The sequence below is a fragment of the Bolinopsis microptera genome, chromosome 2, assembly GCF_026151205.1.
Source record: "Bolinopsis microptera isolate Bmic1 chromosome 2, MBARI_Bmic_1.0, whole genome shotgun sequence".
Taxonomy (NCBI): Eukaryota; Metazoa; Ctenophora; class Tentaculata; order Lobata; family Bolinopsidae; genus Bolinopsis; species Bolinopsis microptera.
The window spans coordinates 8,587,195-8,601,990 of record NC_087073.1 but is presented as its reverse complement, the minus strand read 5'-3'; the positions used below and the strand labels follow the sequence as shown (position 1 = coordinate 8,601,990).

Genomic DNA, 14,796 nt, shown 5'->3' with positions numbered 1-14,796 from the left:
GCAGTGAGTTGTATTTTCACTCCAGTTTTAAAATCATGGCCTGACTTTCGTTATAGCTTGTAACACCCGTTTCAATGTAGACAAGGATTCATTTACATCAAACCATCATTCAATTACTTAATATTTGTCAAGTCGTGTAACTGTGTAATTAAATTTCTTCTTTGACATAAACCAATAACAAACAAATTGGCTCTCACTTATCTCGCAAAATTTCGACGCTCTAAGCTGAACTAGATTAAATTTGGGTCATACACACAACAGGTGATGATTATCCACCTAAACGACTGACAGGTTACACGTAGTCTCGCTAGCAAGAGTCTACCACGATATCCTTGATAGTGGGGCCTCCACATAAACCGTGATATCAACAGCACCTAAACCAGATCCCTAGACCCTAATACCGCTATAATGTCCCCTTATTAGAATTAATACTGACCACGGATAACCAAATTACGGGGACTTCTCACTGGTAGGCCTATGGGGGTGTTACCGTACTAGCACTCACACACGGTCTAATATCAATATAATGGTACTTATCTGAAGGTTTGGGTCTAATATTCGTTTAATTACTGCACCTGCCATGATTACCATGCTGGTTGCAAATAGCGGTAACCGAACTGATGATTGTTCCTAATTCCTGATTTTCACCTACGCTTCTAAAATCTAAACAGGCCCACCTGTTTATTAAAACGTCATACTGACATGTCTAAACTACTTGTTCGGAAGTATTGTGTAGCTGTGTATTTGTACAGTTGTCTTACTCTTATTATAGTGCTTGGCAATTTATGTTACTTGATGGTAAAGGACGTTGTACTTATGCTCCTACATTACTTCTGAATATTAGTGATTTTAGCACTGTATGTTCTAAAACAGCAGTTGTTCTTTGTGTTTCTATCTGTCTGTCCCTTGCATTCTTGTGGGCTGTCAGCCCTCTATTCTGTGACGTACAAGACCGCATAACCTTAAATATGGTTAATGAACGCGGTAAAAACTTCAAGGGCGGCCGCTCAGCAACCAATATTAGATAATAAATATCGGTTATAAGAGAAAGCTGGTAGAAATGTTAATTAAATCACTTATGTGGTCTGACCACACCTCTAAAGGTTCTACCGGCTTTGTAAAGTTATGTGAGGCCTACTTCTTAGAACCAATACCATGAATATATCATATTTTCTCCGTTATTAGATTATATGTAATCTGCACGGTTCTCAATGAAAAAGAGCACGCACCACTGCCTAATCTTAATTAACGGGTCTAATTTACTAGTGTCATTAATTAACAAAAGATCCGAGTGCACGTGCAATTAATATAATACCGACATGTGGAATTACCGAAAAGAGTTCCTGCCACGTGGATGGTAATGATTTCACACAAAAGATCAGTAAAGGGTCCTTATATCCATGACCTAAAGTGGCTTGTAAATTAAACTTTTGCCGTGTTTACCGTTTATTCTTGCTGATTTGTCTTGTAACATTTTAATTATGCTCGCCTATTTAAAATACAACCTTGTTAAGGTTCCTAGGCTCTCTCAAAATGGCGTCACACTGCTCGGAACACACAATCAATTCCACTTAAACTTGAGTCCGTAATCCGTATCTTAACTCTAATTCTTAATAAGTACTCCAAGTAGACTTCAGGTCATTGCTTGCCGACTAGCCGAGTTGTGTGCAGGTTTATTAACACTGCATAAACCGCAGCTTTACCTTTTGTTCTGATCGTGTGATTATCTGCACATGCGATATGTTGCATTCTGCTTGGTGTTTATCTGAGGAATTGCAGTACCTACTGACCTTTTAAGTGACATGATATATAGTGCATTTACATATTTTGTCGGTCACAAATAGCACATAATGTGTTTTTCTATTGATATTTTCTCTCTAGTTGATCGTAAGATTGTTTAATAGTTAAAATTCTGGAATGTACATATTTCGTGCAGACTTATGAGCACAGTATTAGTCAGTGGTTTTGAATATTATGTTGTGTGGTAAAAACTTTGCCGTATTTTGTAATTACTTAATAAGATTGCGCTCCTTACTAATTATTCGGTTGACAATTTTACCATAAAATCACACGCTCCAAAGTTCCAAAAGCCATGATTTGTAAGACTGTGGTTGTTCGTTGTGAGTATGGAGTGTGGAACTTGTTAGTGTAGAGAATGTAGAGAATGTAGAGAATGTAGAGAATGTAGAGAATGATCACTTCATTATATCAATATGTATTTTAAGAACATATTCATCATAATTATTCATCATTATGATTACCGTAGCAATGACAATTAGATCAAATTTTCAAATAGGAATTTAAATGGTTTCAATTTGAAATTTGATAGCTGATTCAGGAAACGAGATTTAAACGAATGAACAACAAACCAATATGAAATACCGATTATAAATTTGAACACTATGATGTTGATAAACGGGTTAATTTTCGTTTTGTTCTATTTCTGAGTTAACAGTGTTTTACGTTCACTAAAATTTGCTGCTCTTACAGTTATCACGTCTTATTGAGGCCATTAGTTAATACGTTTTAATTAATATTAGGTAGAACAGGGTTTAATCTAATATTCTCCAACCCAAATTAAGTTGCTGCTTTTCCTTCTGATTTCTGTTGACCCTTAATATTTCCACACAAGACAAACATAATGACAGCAAAATAAGACTTGTTATTAAACGTTTGACTTGAAGGAAGATAAAGATTTCCAAAGACATTATATAACACACTAAAGTCCACATCAAGACAGGACCCCAATGTAAGAGATGTAGACCCCTCACTCCGACAAGACAGTACACCCCGGGGATGGTTCTCATGGACTCAGGATGGCGCGTGTTATCAGTTTCTTATCTCCTGGTCTTATCATTGGTGGTCGGTGACATATCGGATGTTGACCCTGAGCGGTATACACTCATGTTCTCTGTGTATCCCGAGACTGGTGTTTTCACAGGTAACTAGATGCTTTACGGAGGGTGAATTAATGTCAAGTCCTGGTGTGACTGCAATTGTGCACATAAAACTTAGATTTTATTCCCAGCAATTTATCACGATTACAGTGGTCCCCGACTTATACGAGTCAAGTATTTAAGCGACCTGCAGTGATTTAACTATAGTTAAATATAGTTCAAATATATTGAACTACTTATAATGTTAAGACTTACTCCAAGACCCACATTTCAATATCTTCAAAATCCTACCTGTTTAAAAAGTTTTTAAAAAGCTTACTCTACTCCTTCTGCAGGAAGCACGGACATCCAGTTCTCGCTGCTGACGGACACGAGGGAACTGACTCTCAACAGTAAGGATCTGAATATTGTCAGAGCTCTGATATACAAGGTAAATACACGTCTTTTATTAATATGTCACGTGTCAAAGAAATCAAACAAACCAACGTTTCATATCGTCACGGGCATTTCTAATGACATTAAACCTGTCTCGACATAATAGGACTAGTCATAAAATGTATAAATTTGTTTGACTGTGACGTTAACAATACGTCTTTCAGGGCAAAGAGAGGGAAAACATACCGGTGATATACACTCTGAACGACAAAGAAGAGTTAGTGTTAACAAGAACAGACGAGAAAAGATTTAGGAGTGATTCCTATTTTCTGAGAATGCAATACAGGGCTGAACTGAAACGGGAGGTTTGTAGGTTTTATCATACTTTTTAAATTATCTAAAGGGGATACACAAAACATAATATGAGTTGAAGTAAAGAAAATGTAACAAATATTTCTAGTATGTCAATTGCAATCTCGGAATCTAATTTCACAAAACTTTCCGGCTGAACCCGGAAATCAAGAAATAGGAATATCAACTTATCAGAGTTGAAAAATACGTGAGACAATTTTTTAAATACGCCGTATTTTGCGTATTTTTGCTTAGAAATAAAATACGTCAAAAATACGTTAAAATACGTTTTTCTTGAAATTTCATTCAAAGACTAAAGTTATGTCATTCGTTTCAGACACATTTCTATTTAACTTCAACGCTTTAATGCTTTGGTATAGCACGTGCCCAGTACTCTGAAGTCATATGCGAGGTGAAAAACGACAGAGCTACGCGAGTTTTGATAAAATCGTAAATTTATATAAAGCAATAGTACTTATTACTTTATTGGAGCTATCAATGGTACAATAACACTTTTTACGTATTTTATTCAACGAAAATAAAATACGCCGTATTTAACGTATTTTTGATATTTTATAAAATTCGTAAAATACGTATTTTTCAACTCTGCAACTTATCAACTGAATGCCAACCCGAGAATATCAATAAGCTCATTAATAAAACATAGCTTTAGCTTCATCGTAGATAGTGCGTGAAAGTCGTTTGATGTATCACATCATTATCAATACAAGGAGGGACGCGCAATCATTTAAATCTTATTGGTTCACCGAACAGTCACGTGATTTCTTCTGTGCCATGATTGGTTTATTCAATGAAACTGTTTGAAAACGCGCGCGTGTGGAAACTGGAATGTATTTACAATTTACATATCATAACCAGACAACATATAGTGATCCTACACACATTTTCACTCTGTTGCTGTATAGTTTCCGTTACTCTTGCCTGATGTAGCGTTAGGTGATTGATAAAGAGCACTCCTGATTCGGAAGTTCGATTGAGATTTAATTACAAAAAATTAAAGGCAAAATGTTAGCAATTATCAGGCATTATACTAACCATGTAATCAATGTCCCATGTCTCTCAGCTGAACGGGATATATCTGACAGAATACAAGACAGAGGACGGTGAAGTACACCCTATAGTAGCTACACACTTTGAACCAACCCACGCAAGGAAGGCCTTCCCCTGCTTCGACCAACCCCAGCTGAAATCTGAGTGAGTCATGTATTTTTATATATATATATAATATGTTACATGGCGAGATGTGCACCGGATATATGAAGGAGAATTTTACGATACTGATTAAGTGGGTTTCAATACTGATTATTCAGCTGAAGACCTTGTGATACGACATTTGTAAGCCCGAAATTAATTTCAAATTTAACCCAAATTAAACTAAAACTTCCACGAGAATAAGTCGAAGTTTGTGTTCTTTAAATGATGCGCCTTGAAGGGCTATTAGTGCTATTAGGTCGTTGACGTTCTCTCTGCGTCAGGTTCACGGTAATGGTGGACCACCCTACGAAGTTCAGAGTAATATCGAACATGCCGAAGAGTAACGACAGAGTTGTCAGGAGTGCGACTATCCGATCAGAATTCCTACCTACCCCAGCTATGAGGTACAGGGTGTGGGCCAAGTTATGAGGCGCAGGAATTTTAAGAATCTTAATGAATAATTTATTGATCAATTAACTTTTAAGTGAACTTAGGGGGCACTCTCAAACTGTTGACAATATAATACGATTTTAAGGCGTTACTCGGTAGTGCTCCTCAATCAATAATTGTATGATCCAGAAAAAATAAATGTCTATCGTTTTTAACAAAAACGTGCGGCCTAAAATGAACTTATTTCGTGACTTCCGATGTTTTGTTCAATATTTTCCCATGTTTAGTTAAGGTTGTGTAATAAAAAAAATTAACAAGAAACTTACTGATCATACGAACAAACTCAATATTTAGTTAAGGAAGGGAAACAAATAGTTAATTTATCAAAACATTCCATGATTGTTTAACCACCGTGGGAAGATTTACTGGGAGATGTGGAATGTAACATCAATAGTTAAGTATTAATAGTTCAATTTCTTTGACCAATCTGGGTGGACAAAAATCTTCCGGAATTCCCCATTTCGCGCCGCTAAGCGCATTGGTTCTCAAACCGCAGTGGATTCATAATGGCGTCATTTGGAATCCATCAGCGAAACCAATGGATCCAATGGTGGCTTTTAGGTCGCTGGTTGTTGAATTGTTATAAGACCTTTGCCTCTCAGCACGTATTTGGTGGCGTTTGTGATGTCTGATTTGGAGGAAACGACCGTCAGGACGAACAGAGGAGTTGCAATAAGTGTTTACAACAGACCTGGCAAGAGACAAGCAACTAAAACTGGCATCGAAACTGTCAGGCAGGTTAGGATATAACATTATAACATGTGATATCGCGTGATTTTGTGTATTGTGGTGTATAACTTCACTTTATTTTGTCTGTGATAGCATGTTTGTTAAACCATCAACTATTCTAACTGATAAGCAGATTCGAATAAACAACCATTAAAACGAACAAGCAGTCAAAAACTATAAAAGTATAACCGAATCGCTGTTATGATCAGTTCGATGAATCTGATCCACGAATAAGATGGTGAATATTTTCGCAAATCAGATTTGATTGATCTACACGTGTGGTTTAATTTACTGAAATCTGATGAATTGACTGGATCGTTAAACTTTTTCAAACATGCTATCAGGGCTTACTTCAACAAATGTCCATAAACAAACACTCAGCTAAATTTACAGTCCATCAGAGCCACTAAACTACAAACACACAACAAACAGTCGAGTAGCTCATTAAAAATCAGGCCCACTACAAACACATAACCTACTCAAAGTCATAAAAACACGACCGTTACGGAACACACGGATATAAGGGTGCGAGTCTAACCCACAAAAATGTTAAACAATCGTCTACCAGAGACAAATCTACCGCATTTGTCGAGGGGGGAATCTGTGGAGGTTAGCTGGAGCCAGGTCGACGGTTACCAGAAAATACGCCTGGAATCTAAAAAGCATATTTAGCAAGGGGGAGCTTGGTGAAATCGGTAGGCGCTGTGGAGTGGTTGGGGATTACCGATTAAGGTATTAGCGGAAGTGTCCCAGATCTAAACTCTCCCTCATTGCAGGACCCAGCGACCGCGGCTCATTATTTCTAATTTAAATTCCAGGGAACAATTTGGAGAGCACCATTCGCTGCTTGGTGTAGTGAGTTTTGCGGGAACTTGCTCGAACTCCATCTACATATTATCCATATTTTACTTCGGTTTTCCTACGGTTACTATGGTAGTAGTTACGGGATAATTACAGGATTTCCTAATGATCTTACGAGGCCAACAGTGGCTGAAAAAATAGTTGATCATCGTGTATCCTAGTACTACGGGATCATGTTCTCGACACCCACGCTTATTGTTTGATGACGTCACACCACATAAAGTGACGTCACACCACATAAAGTGACGTCACACCACATGAGGTGACGTCTCACCACGTGAAGTTACGTCACACCACATGAGGTGACGTCACACCACATGAGGTGACGTCACAACACGTGACTTGTTTCCCCGCAGTCCGTGGAGTTTTTCGAGAATTACCTGGGCCGTGTGTTCCCACTCCCCAAGCTGGATGTGGTGCCGCTGCCTGACTTTGCTATTGGTGGGATGGAGAACTGGGGTTTGATAACGATCAGGGAGGACATGTTCTACACAGATAATGATACTCCCCCTGAATCAATCATCCTTACCAGGTCTGCAGGGTTTATTATTAATGATAATTATTCACGTATTGTTATTTAATAAATCGTTGAATCTTGAAGACGTTTTATATATTCACGTATGACCAGCGAATACACACCACGAATCTTATCTATATTTTTTGCTAATCATGGTTAACTCTGTACCCCATAAACAGGGCTATTCTAGCACACGAGGTAGCACACATGTGGTTTGGAGATCTGGTCTCTATAACTTCATGGAATAACCTGTGGTTGAAAGAAGGGGCTGCGAACATGCTTATGTACCCAGCGATTGAGCAGCTCATTACCAAGGTAACTTATAGTTTATAGTTTATATTATTTATAGTAACTTTTGGTAACCTATGTAACGGCAATGATAAGTAATAATGGTAACGGACAGTAACCTAAGTAACATTAAACAGTCAACACCAAAGATGACAGTATGACTATGCTATGACTTGAGTTATGAAATCTAAGGAAAACTCGAGTCTGAATTGGTCACCTCGCTTGATCACAAATGTCAACAACATCTACAAAGACACCAATATGTATAAAGACGCCGGCAACAAGAAAACAAACAAGAATTTCTAGGGAATGAAGCAAGAAATTGTAGATTTTAGCTGAAGATTTGAGATGCTGCCAAGTGGTCCAGCTTTAAAAGCGGGCCACTTCTTAACTTAGAGGTCTTTAACTCTAATGCAGTAAAGCGCTTGGAAACGTCAGTCAACACGTCTTCGGCAGTAAACGAGCTAACAAGTTTGCCCAACTCAACTTCATGTTAGATTTTTATTAACTAACTAACACCCTGACCATGCAATTGCCGTGTCTCCTAAATATCTTCATGTTTTATAACCTACCGTGTTCTAGAAGTAGAACTGTCCGATTTAAGATTTGCCGCGGAACTTGTTTTTGTCGCCAAGCATCTCGACGTTAATTTTTAATTCTAAGAGCAAAAATGTTGGTCAATAAACGTGTTTTCTGGTCTACGTGGGTCGTGCCTACAATTGTTTTAATGTAAACTTTTAGATATGAGCTGGTAATACCTTGAATTCAAAAATGTGTAATCATTTTCAAAGTATACAAATTTTAAAAAGCCACGTTTTCAGAACACCCACGCGACAGTGTCGGATATAAAGAACTCTCTGCTACAAGTATCCAGATACCCGGCTCTAGACTACGATAGTGTCGTCAACACTCACCCCGTTGCCATGAACATTTCTGATCCTGCCGAGGCTGCTGCTGCCTTCGATGCTATCAGCTATTCAAAATCAGCCGCTCTTCTCGATATGCTTAGGTAACTATAACTAATTAATAATTATCACAGTAACGATCAGTATTCACTTACTGAGGCGACAATTCGTAAATAAGACGATGGTAAGCAAATTAACAATTAGGTAGGACGTTAGATGTGATCCTGATTTTTATCTAGATCAGCAATAGGAGACGACCGATTCAGAGCGGGGGTCGGTAAATACGTCAGAGAGTTTCAATATGGATCAGCTAGCTTAGAGGACTTTCTGAAAACCATGGACACTACAGGTAGCTAACAAGTGTAAGCTGCTATATGACGTCAAAAATTACTGAAATTACGTCACAAAATGCGTTATGAGGTGTGATAGTTTATTATATTTAACTTGTGCAATGTCCAGGACCCGTTTACAGAAACGTGAAGATCTCAGATTTTATGCGATCGTGGCTGACGAAGACAGGATATCCTGTAGTGAGCGTGACAAAACTGAACAATCGTAAATACAGACTTTCTCAGTATCGATTTATCAACAAACCTAACTTTAAAGATAACAAGACAGTCATGAAAAGGTGGCCGGTAAGCAAGATTAAGTTATATGTGGTAATGCAATGTTATTAAAAAGTGAGTGATGATACAACTGAAGTTAAACTGGGACGATAACTAAATTTTGGGGGATCTGGAGAAACAGCTCACAAACACTCAACCTACAAAGCCAGTGTAGAAGTTGTCGACTTAAATAAATTTAGCATATTACACCAACAATTAACCTCAAATGAATTATGAAAACAAAATGGCGTGCAAGCTCTGCAATATATCATATAGGGTATATATATATCATAGGGTATAAATCAAGAGGCTTGCATATAATGAACATATTGACACGGGTGCAGAGTTGAGTCTGTACGGAACCTAGTAGTTTCAGATCCTTGTTTAACTTGCCGTACAGCAAGGTCATCCACTACTTTAGCCCGGCGAGGCACATAACTCCCTCTACAACTCCATATCAAATGTTTCATATATACTAGCCAAGTATATGATATATAATATATACCCATGATATGATGTATGACATTGAAAAACACGTAAGGAAGTCGGAAGAATGTAGAATTTGTTACATTAGTTTAGTGACAATGATTGAAAACCACAACCGTTCTCAATGCATGGCATCAAAAGCCATTTGAAGCAGTAGAATTTGCTACATTATTCTACCGCAATTATTACGAACCACAAATCGTACTCAATCATGCATGACATTGAAAACCATGTATTGAGGGACGGACTTGCCAAATCATTTTATGATAATGACTTATCACCACCAGCCGTACTCATGAATGCATGACGTTGAAAACCATGTGTGGATATAGAATTTGCTACATTATTCTAACACAATTATTAAAAACCACAAACCGTGTACGTGGTAGAGATTTTCTAAATGAAAACCACAAACCGTACTCTGATTGTTTGGAGTTGAAAGAGTCAAGATACTAAACAAATGCACGTGATCAATGCATGGTCTGACCTCTACAAAGAAATCTTATTCCTTCAAGAATATATCACTTATAAACCCGCAGGTAATGATAACATTACGAACGGAGCGAAGGAAAGTTTACAAGTTTATGATGAATGGTGGGACGAAGATAGTATCGTTTAACTACGATCCAGGTTTCATAAAGCTCAACATCAACTCCACCATGTTCATCAGGGTCAACTACGATCTTCAATCTATTACGTGAGTTGAAGTTTTACGTCACATAACTCTTAATTATACTAGTTATATAGTTAGAAATATATTTAATTCCGATGTTTCAGTAGTTGATTTTATTCTCTGTGAATTTAAAGATGCCTTAGAAGTTCATAGTCAATAGTCAATAGTCATAGTACGTGAAAAAAACGTTACCATTTGCATAGGGAGACAAAATGTCGATTGTCGACAACAAAATTATGCCGATCAGGAATTGCTTTAAATCAAAATGGCACATATTGTCTAGTGAGCAACTTAATATTGGCTAGACTCTTAATAAATAATAATAATAACTTGTCGCAATATAATTGAGATATCTTAAAAACTTGTCATTATGATTGAGATATCCTAAAAGTTGGACACTATTTCTCTACGTTTTACCAAATAAGCAGTGCAAGCGCCCCTTTATAATCTTCCCTGCAATAACCAGAGGTATAGCGGAGCAGCTAGAGGCGGATCATGAGAGATATTTCACAGAGGACGACAGGGCAGGATTGGTATCAGACGTTATTACCATGGCAACGGTTAACAAGTGTCCAATGAGTTACGCTATGAACATGATCAGGTACGTGTAAAATTATGAGTATTATGAGCATCAGTTCTAACTCTCAGTTCTCTGCACAGGTACTCGTCTGCAAGTTAGGATCCCGTAAATTTCTCCGTTTAGGCCGTCAAAAGTAATTGTCCTGATTGAGCGGTGACAGTGCTACCTATTACCGTCTATTTCAAATAGTCTACTATGGACTTGTAATGCAAAGCATATACATGTGCTTTGCACGATATCATTACTCAGCTATCCTGTTCAGATATCTACCAAAAGAAACGTCCTATATGGTGTGGGACCAGGCGCTCTCCAAAATCAGCTCTATCGCTGAAAGTCTCTCAAACCGAACCAAACCTTTATTTAATACGTGGGTATACTGTTTAGATGTTTAGATGTAGTGGGCAACTTTTGTAAAAAATTTGCTGAACAAATAGGCCGTACTGTGAAATCAAAGAATTCGGTAAATTCGTCTTGATGCAAACCTGATTTTATTTCAGTTACATGAAAGACCTGATAACCAAAGCATCAGTACTGAAACAGACGGACTCCATAAGCAGTGGTCTACTGTCCAACCTGTTGTCTTACTACGGTGTTGTCTACCGAATCCCTGAAGCCGTTCAGGTAAGGGAAACACGACCTATGACGATCACGTCACGCCATATCACGTGACGTTATATTATGTGACGTCATATTAATATTATGTGACGTAATATCACGTGACGTCATATCACGTGATATCATATCATGTGACGTAATATTACGTGACGTCATATTTCCTGACGTCATATTACATAACGTCCCATCACTTAATTTCTTTCCACATTGCACAATATGAATTCGATGTGCACTGTCCTGACTTTTATTTGATATCGCTACAGAGACGTATCCAGACCGCTAAGGACTTGTTGTCCGTTTCCCCCAGTACCACTACGCCTACCGCCACATCATATCAGGGCGAGGACGAGGTGGTCTATGTTGTATAGTGAAAATATTTGCTGCATGTTGCACCGCACTGTTCGATCCAATAGCATGGTACTTTAGCACATTTTTAAGAGACACCACTGAATCCTCACTTAGTACCAATACCACCTATCTAGTACCTACCTGTCACCTATGTTGAGATTCGTTTTGCTTTAAAGGTTTAACAGGGTCATCACAGAGAGGAGATCTCTTTGTGATTCTTCCAGCTAAGCAGGGATTTTTGAGTTCTGAGGAGTGTAGCTCCTGATAAGAGTTGTATCAGGAAGAGATATCATGAACTGGATGAACTGCGATTTGAAATGCACTCCCGGTTGCGATGCAATTCAGATGGTATCAGATGGTATCAGGCATTGCATTCCACAATAGCTGGCGTTAGCTGACGTTGAAAGAAATAGACAAGTCAGCCGTGATGTTTTGTAGCCGCAGTCGCCCCAAGATAAATAAGCTTGCATAATTACGATTGCTGGTAGTCATGCTACACATGAAAACGACGTATCTCGAGGCTCGAGTTAGGCGACCCGCTTGAGTCACAAGCTAGTCGTCTCGAGATACATCGTTTTTATGTGTAGCATGACTACAATCAATCCCATGCTCCTAATTATGACTATACGTGCTTCCAGAAGTTAACATCTCCTAATTATTCAGAGAGCAGATGAAGAATTCGCAACGTGGGAAAAAGACACTAGTTACCAGGCAACGTCCATTTCATTAAACAAAGAGGCTTGGAGCAACCAAGTACACTGAGTGTTCAGTCGTCTCTTGATTCTTCATGCCTGAAAAATACTTGTCTGCATTGTCTATGAATTATTTTAATTTCTTGTTTTCCTCTGCTGCATGCATTATCAATGAATTATTTTAATCTTTTTAATTGGTTTTATGTTTTTTAATTTTGCCTTTCAATTCTTTTTAATTATTTTTAAAAACGCATTTAATCAATCCACTTACTTACAATGCTATTTACAATGCTTTATGCAATCACAGTTAATGCGATTCTTATATCTACATTCTGCATGTACACGTCCACTTCCGTCCTTGATTCTATAAAATGTTTCCTACAGGTAACCTCAGCTGTTCTAACTTACGGAGTAGCAGAACTAGGAAAAGAGGAAAAGTTGTGGGAGAAGCTGGAAAGTACGTCATATCCACACAATCAGGAGTACTACAGGAGTTTGAGTGCGACAAAGAACCCTGAAACTGTGACTAGACTATTGGAGGGTTTGTTTAATATAGTCTGTTAAGTTTTTGATGCACTGTGAACTGTCATAAGACTGATAATCAGAGAATGTTTCGCACTCAGTATTAGTCTTTTAAAGATTAAAAACTGGTTCTGTGCGTTAACGAAGATCTAACCCAAGGATCACTGAAGTACGACTGGGTGCCCCTGCAAAATAAATACGACATTCTTAATTCAGTTTCCGGTTATCATCCCGCCGCAGCTTTCAAATTCCTCAAGGTACGTATATGAAGTAACTAAATACTTTTAAAACAATATTAATGATTTGAGTTTATGATTTATAAAATAAATCACTTGGTAGTTATATCATCAATCCCTAATTGGTTTTAACTTTTAAAGATCTGAAATTCAGGAAAACTACGACACATTTTACGAGTTGTACGGAGAAACGCAGTTTAATTTCGGGAACATTCTGCATACAGTGGTGGGAAACCTCAAAACAAGACAGGATCTTGAGGAGGCAACCACTTTCTTAGAGTCACAAAAATTGGGTTAGTTTACATGAATTCTTTATCAAATTAAACGCCTGCCTTCATGTTCGTGATTCTGATTCAGTGATGTAGATTCAGTGACTCCTATTATGAATGTAGTCCTGGTCCTGGTCCTGGTCCTGGTCCTGGTCCTGGTCCTGGTCCTGGTCCTGGTCCTGGTCCTGGTCCTGGTCCTGGTCCTGGTCCTGGTCCTGGTCCTGGTCCTGGTCCTGGTCCTGGTCCTGGTCCTGGTCCTGGTCCTGGTCCTGGTCCTGGTCCTGGTCCTGGTCCTGGTCCTGGTCCTGGTCCTGGTCCTGGTCCTGGTCCTGGTCCTGGTCCTGGTCCTGGTCCTGGTCCTGGTCCTGGTCCTGGTCCTGGTCCTGGTCCTGGTCCTGGTCATATTTTGATTTGAATTACAATTATTCTAGTTTAAGTTTTGTTTTTATTAGTTTTAGAAATTATCAAACTTACAGGGACAGGGGAAAGAGCATTTAGAATAGCAGTGGATGAGGTAAGTAGTGTGCTGGACTGGAGAGATTGTTGCGAGGAAGATCTGAGAGACTATCTGTTAGCCCATCCTACCTCCAACTGATAGAGTCACACAAGTCACCATGGTAAATGTGATAGTTACCATCGTTACAGCATTTCTACCCCTCAATAATCCCTTTCAGAGTATGGAAACAGAAAAATAATCCAATTTGTTGTTCAAAGCGGGGAATCCTAAAATGTCCGATATGTCATGTCAAATTAAGCAGATAAGAAGATGTTTAGATCCCCTATCAGAACTATCTCCCATTTACAGAGACTCGGAGAGTTGAATCATGATCAATGGACCATAGTCTCCTCTAAAAAACCTTGAAACTAACCTAAAGGCTAGGCTTCTGGAGTACAGATTCCTTCATTTTGACAAAGTTCATTTTAACCTTTCATACTATCAAAACTCTAAAATCCACTATTTATCACTCTTACTTACCATTTTTACTGTTTTATACGTTTGGAATTCATTCAGATTTGAATCTTAAATAGTCAGTGATTTTAGTCGACAGTAGGTTTTTAATCTTTTCACAGATTGACCAATAAATCAGCGAATAATGATAATTGTATGTAAAATTGTTTTACAATTTCGTGATCAAAATTAAGTCCTATTTTTTTCTTATCATATGCAGCAGTAGATTTATT

The 14,796-nt window shown here is 38.2% G+C and overlaps 1 protein-coding gene across 5 annotated transcripts; it reads left to right on the top strand.

Moving 5' to 3' along the window:
- Window positions 1–2,630: 2,630 nt before the first annotated feature.
- On the top strand, window positions 2,631–14,754 carry LOC134826669 (aminopeptidase A-like). 5 transcript variants are annotated; one of them, XM_063839136.1, is made up of 21 exons: window positions 2,709–2,941; window positions 3,233–3,327; window positions 3,497–3,637; window positions 4,708–4,838; window positions 5,120–5,242; window positions 5,891–6,026; window positions 7,235–7,410; window positions 7,575–7,710; window positions 8,505–8,692; window positions 8,828–8,937; window positions 9,048–9,223; window positions 10,219–10,376; window positions 10,819–10,953; window positions 11,195–11,299; window positions 11,430–11,553; window positions 11,811–11,897; window positions 12,559–12,606; window positions 12,972–13,128; window positions 13,269–13,366; window positions 13,500–13,638; window positions 14,091–14,754. In XM_063839136.1, the coding sequence occupies exons 1-21, from the start codon at window positions 2,797–2,799 to the stop codon at window positions 14,207–14,209; spliced, it is 2,727 nt and encodes a 908-aa protein (XP_063695206.1). In that variant the 5' UTR covers window positions 2,709–2,796; the 3' UTR covers window positions 14,210–14,754. The 5 variants fall into 5 exon arrangements, with proteins under 5 accessions (XP_063695208.1, XP_063695206.1, XP_063695205.1 ...); XM_063839135.1 differs by having other exon boundaries at window positions 12,559–12,648; window positions 14,091–14,748; XM_063839138.1 differs by lacking the exon at window positions 11,811–11,897 and having other exon boundaries at window positions 2,631–2,941.
- The last annotated feature ends 42 nt before the right edge of the window (window positions 14,755–14,796 follow it).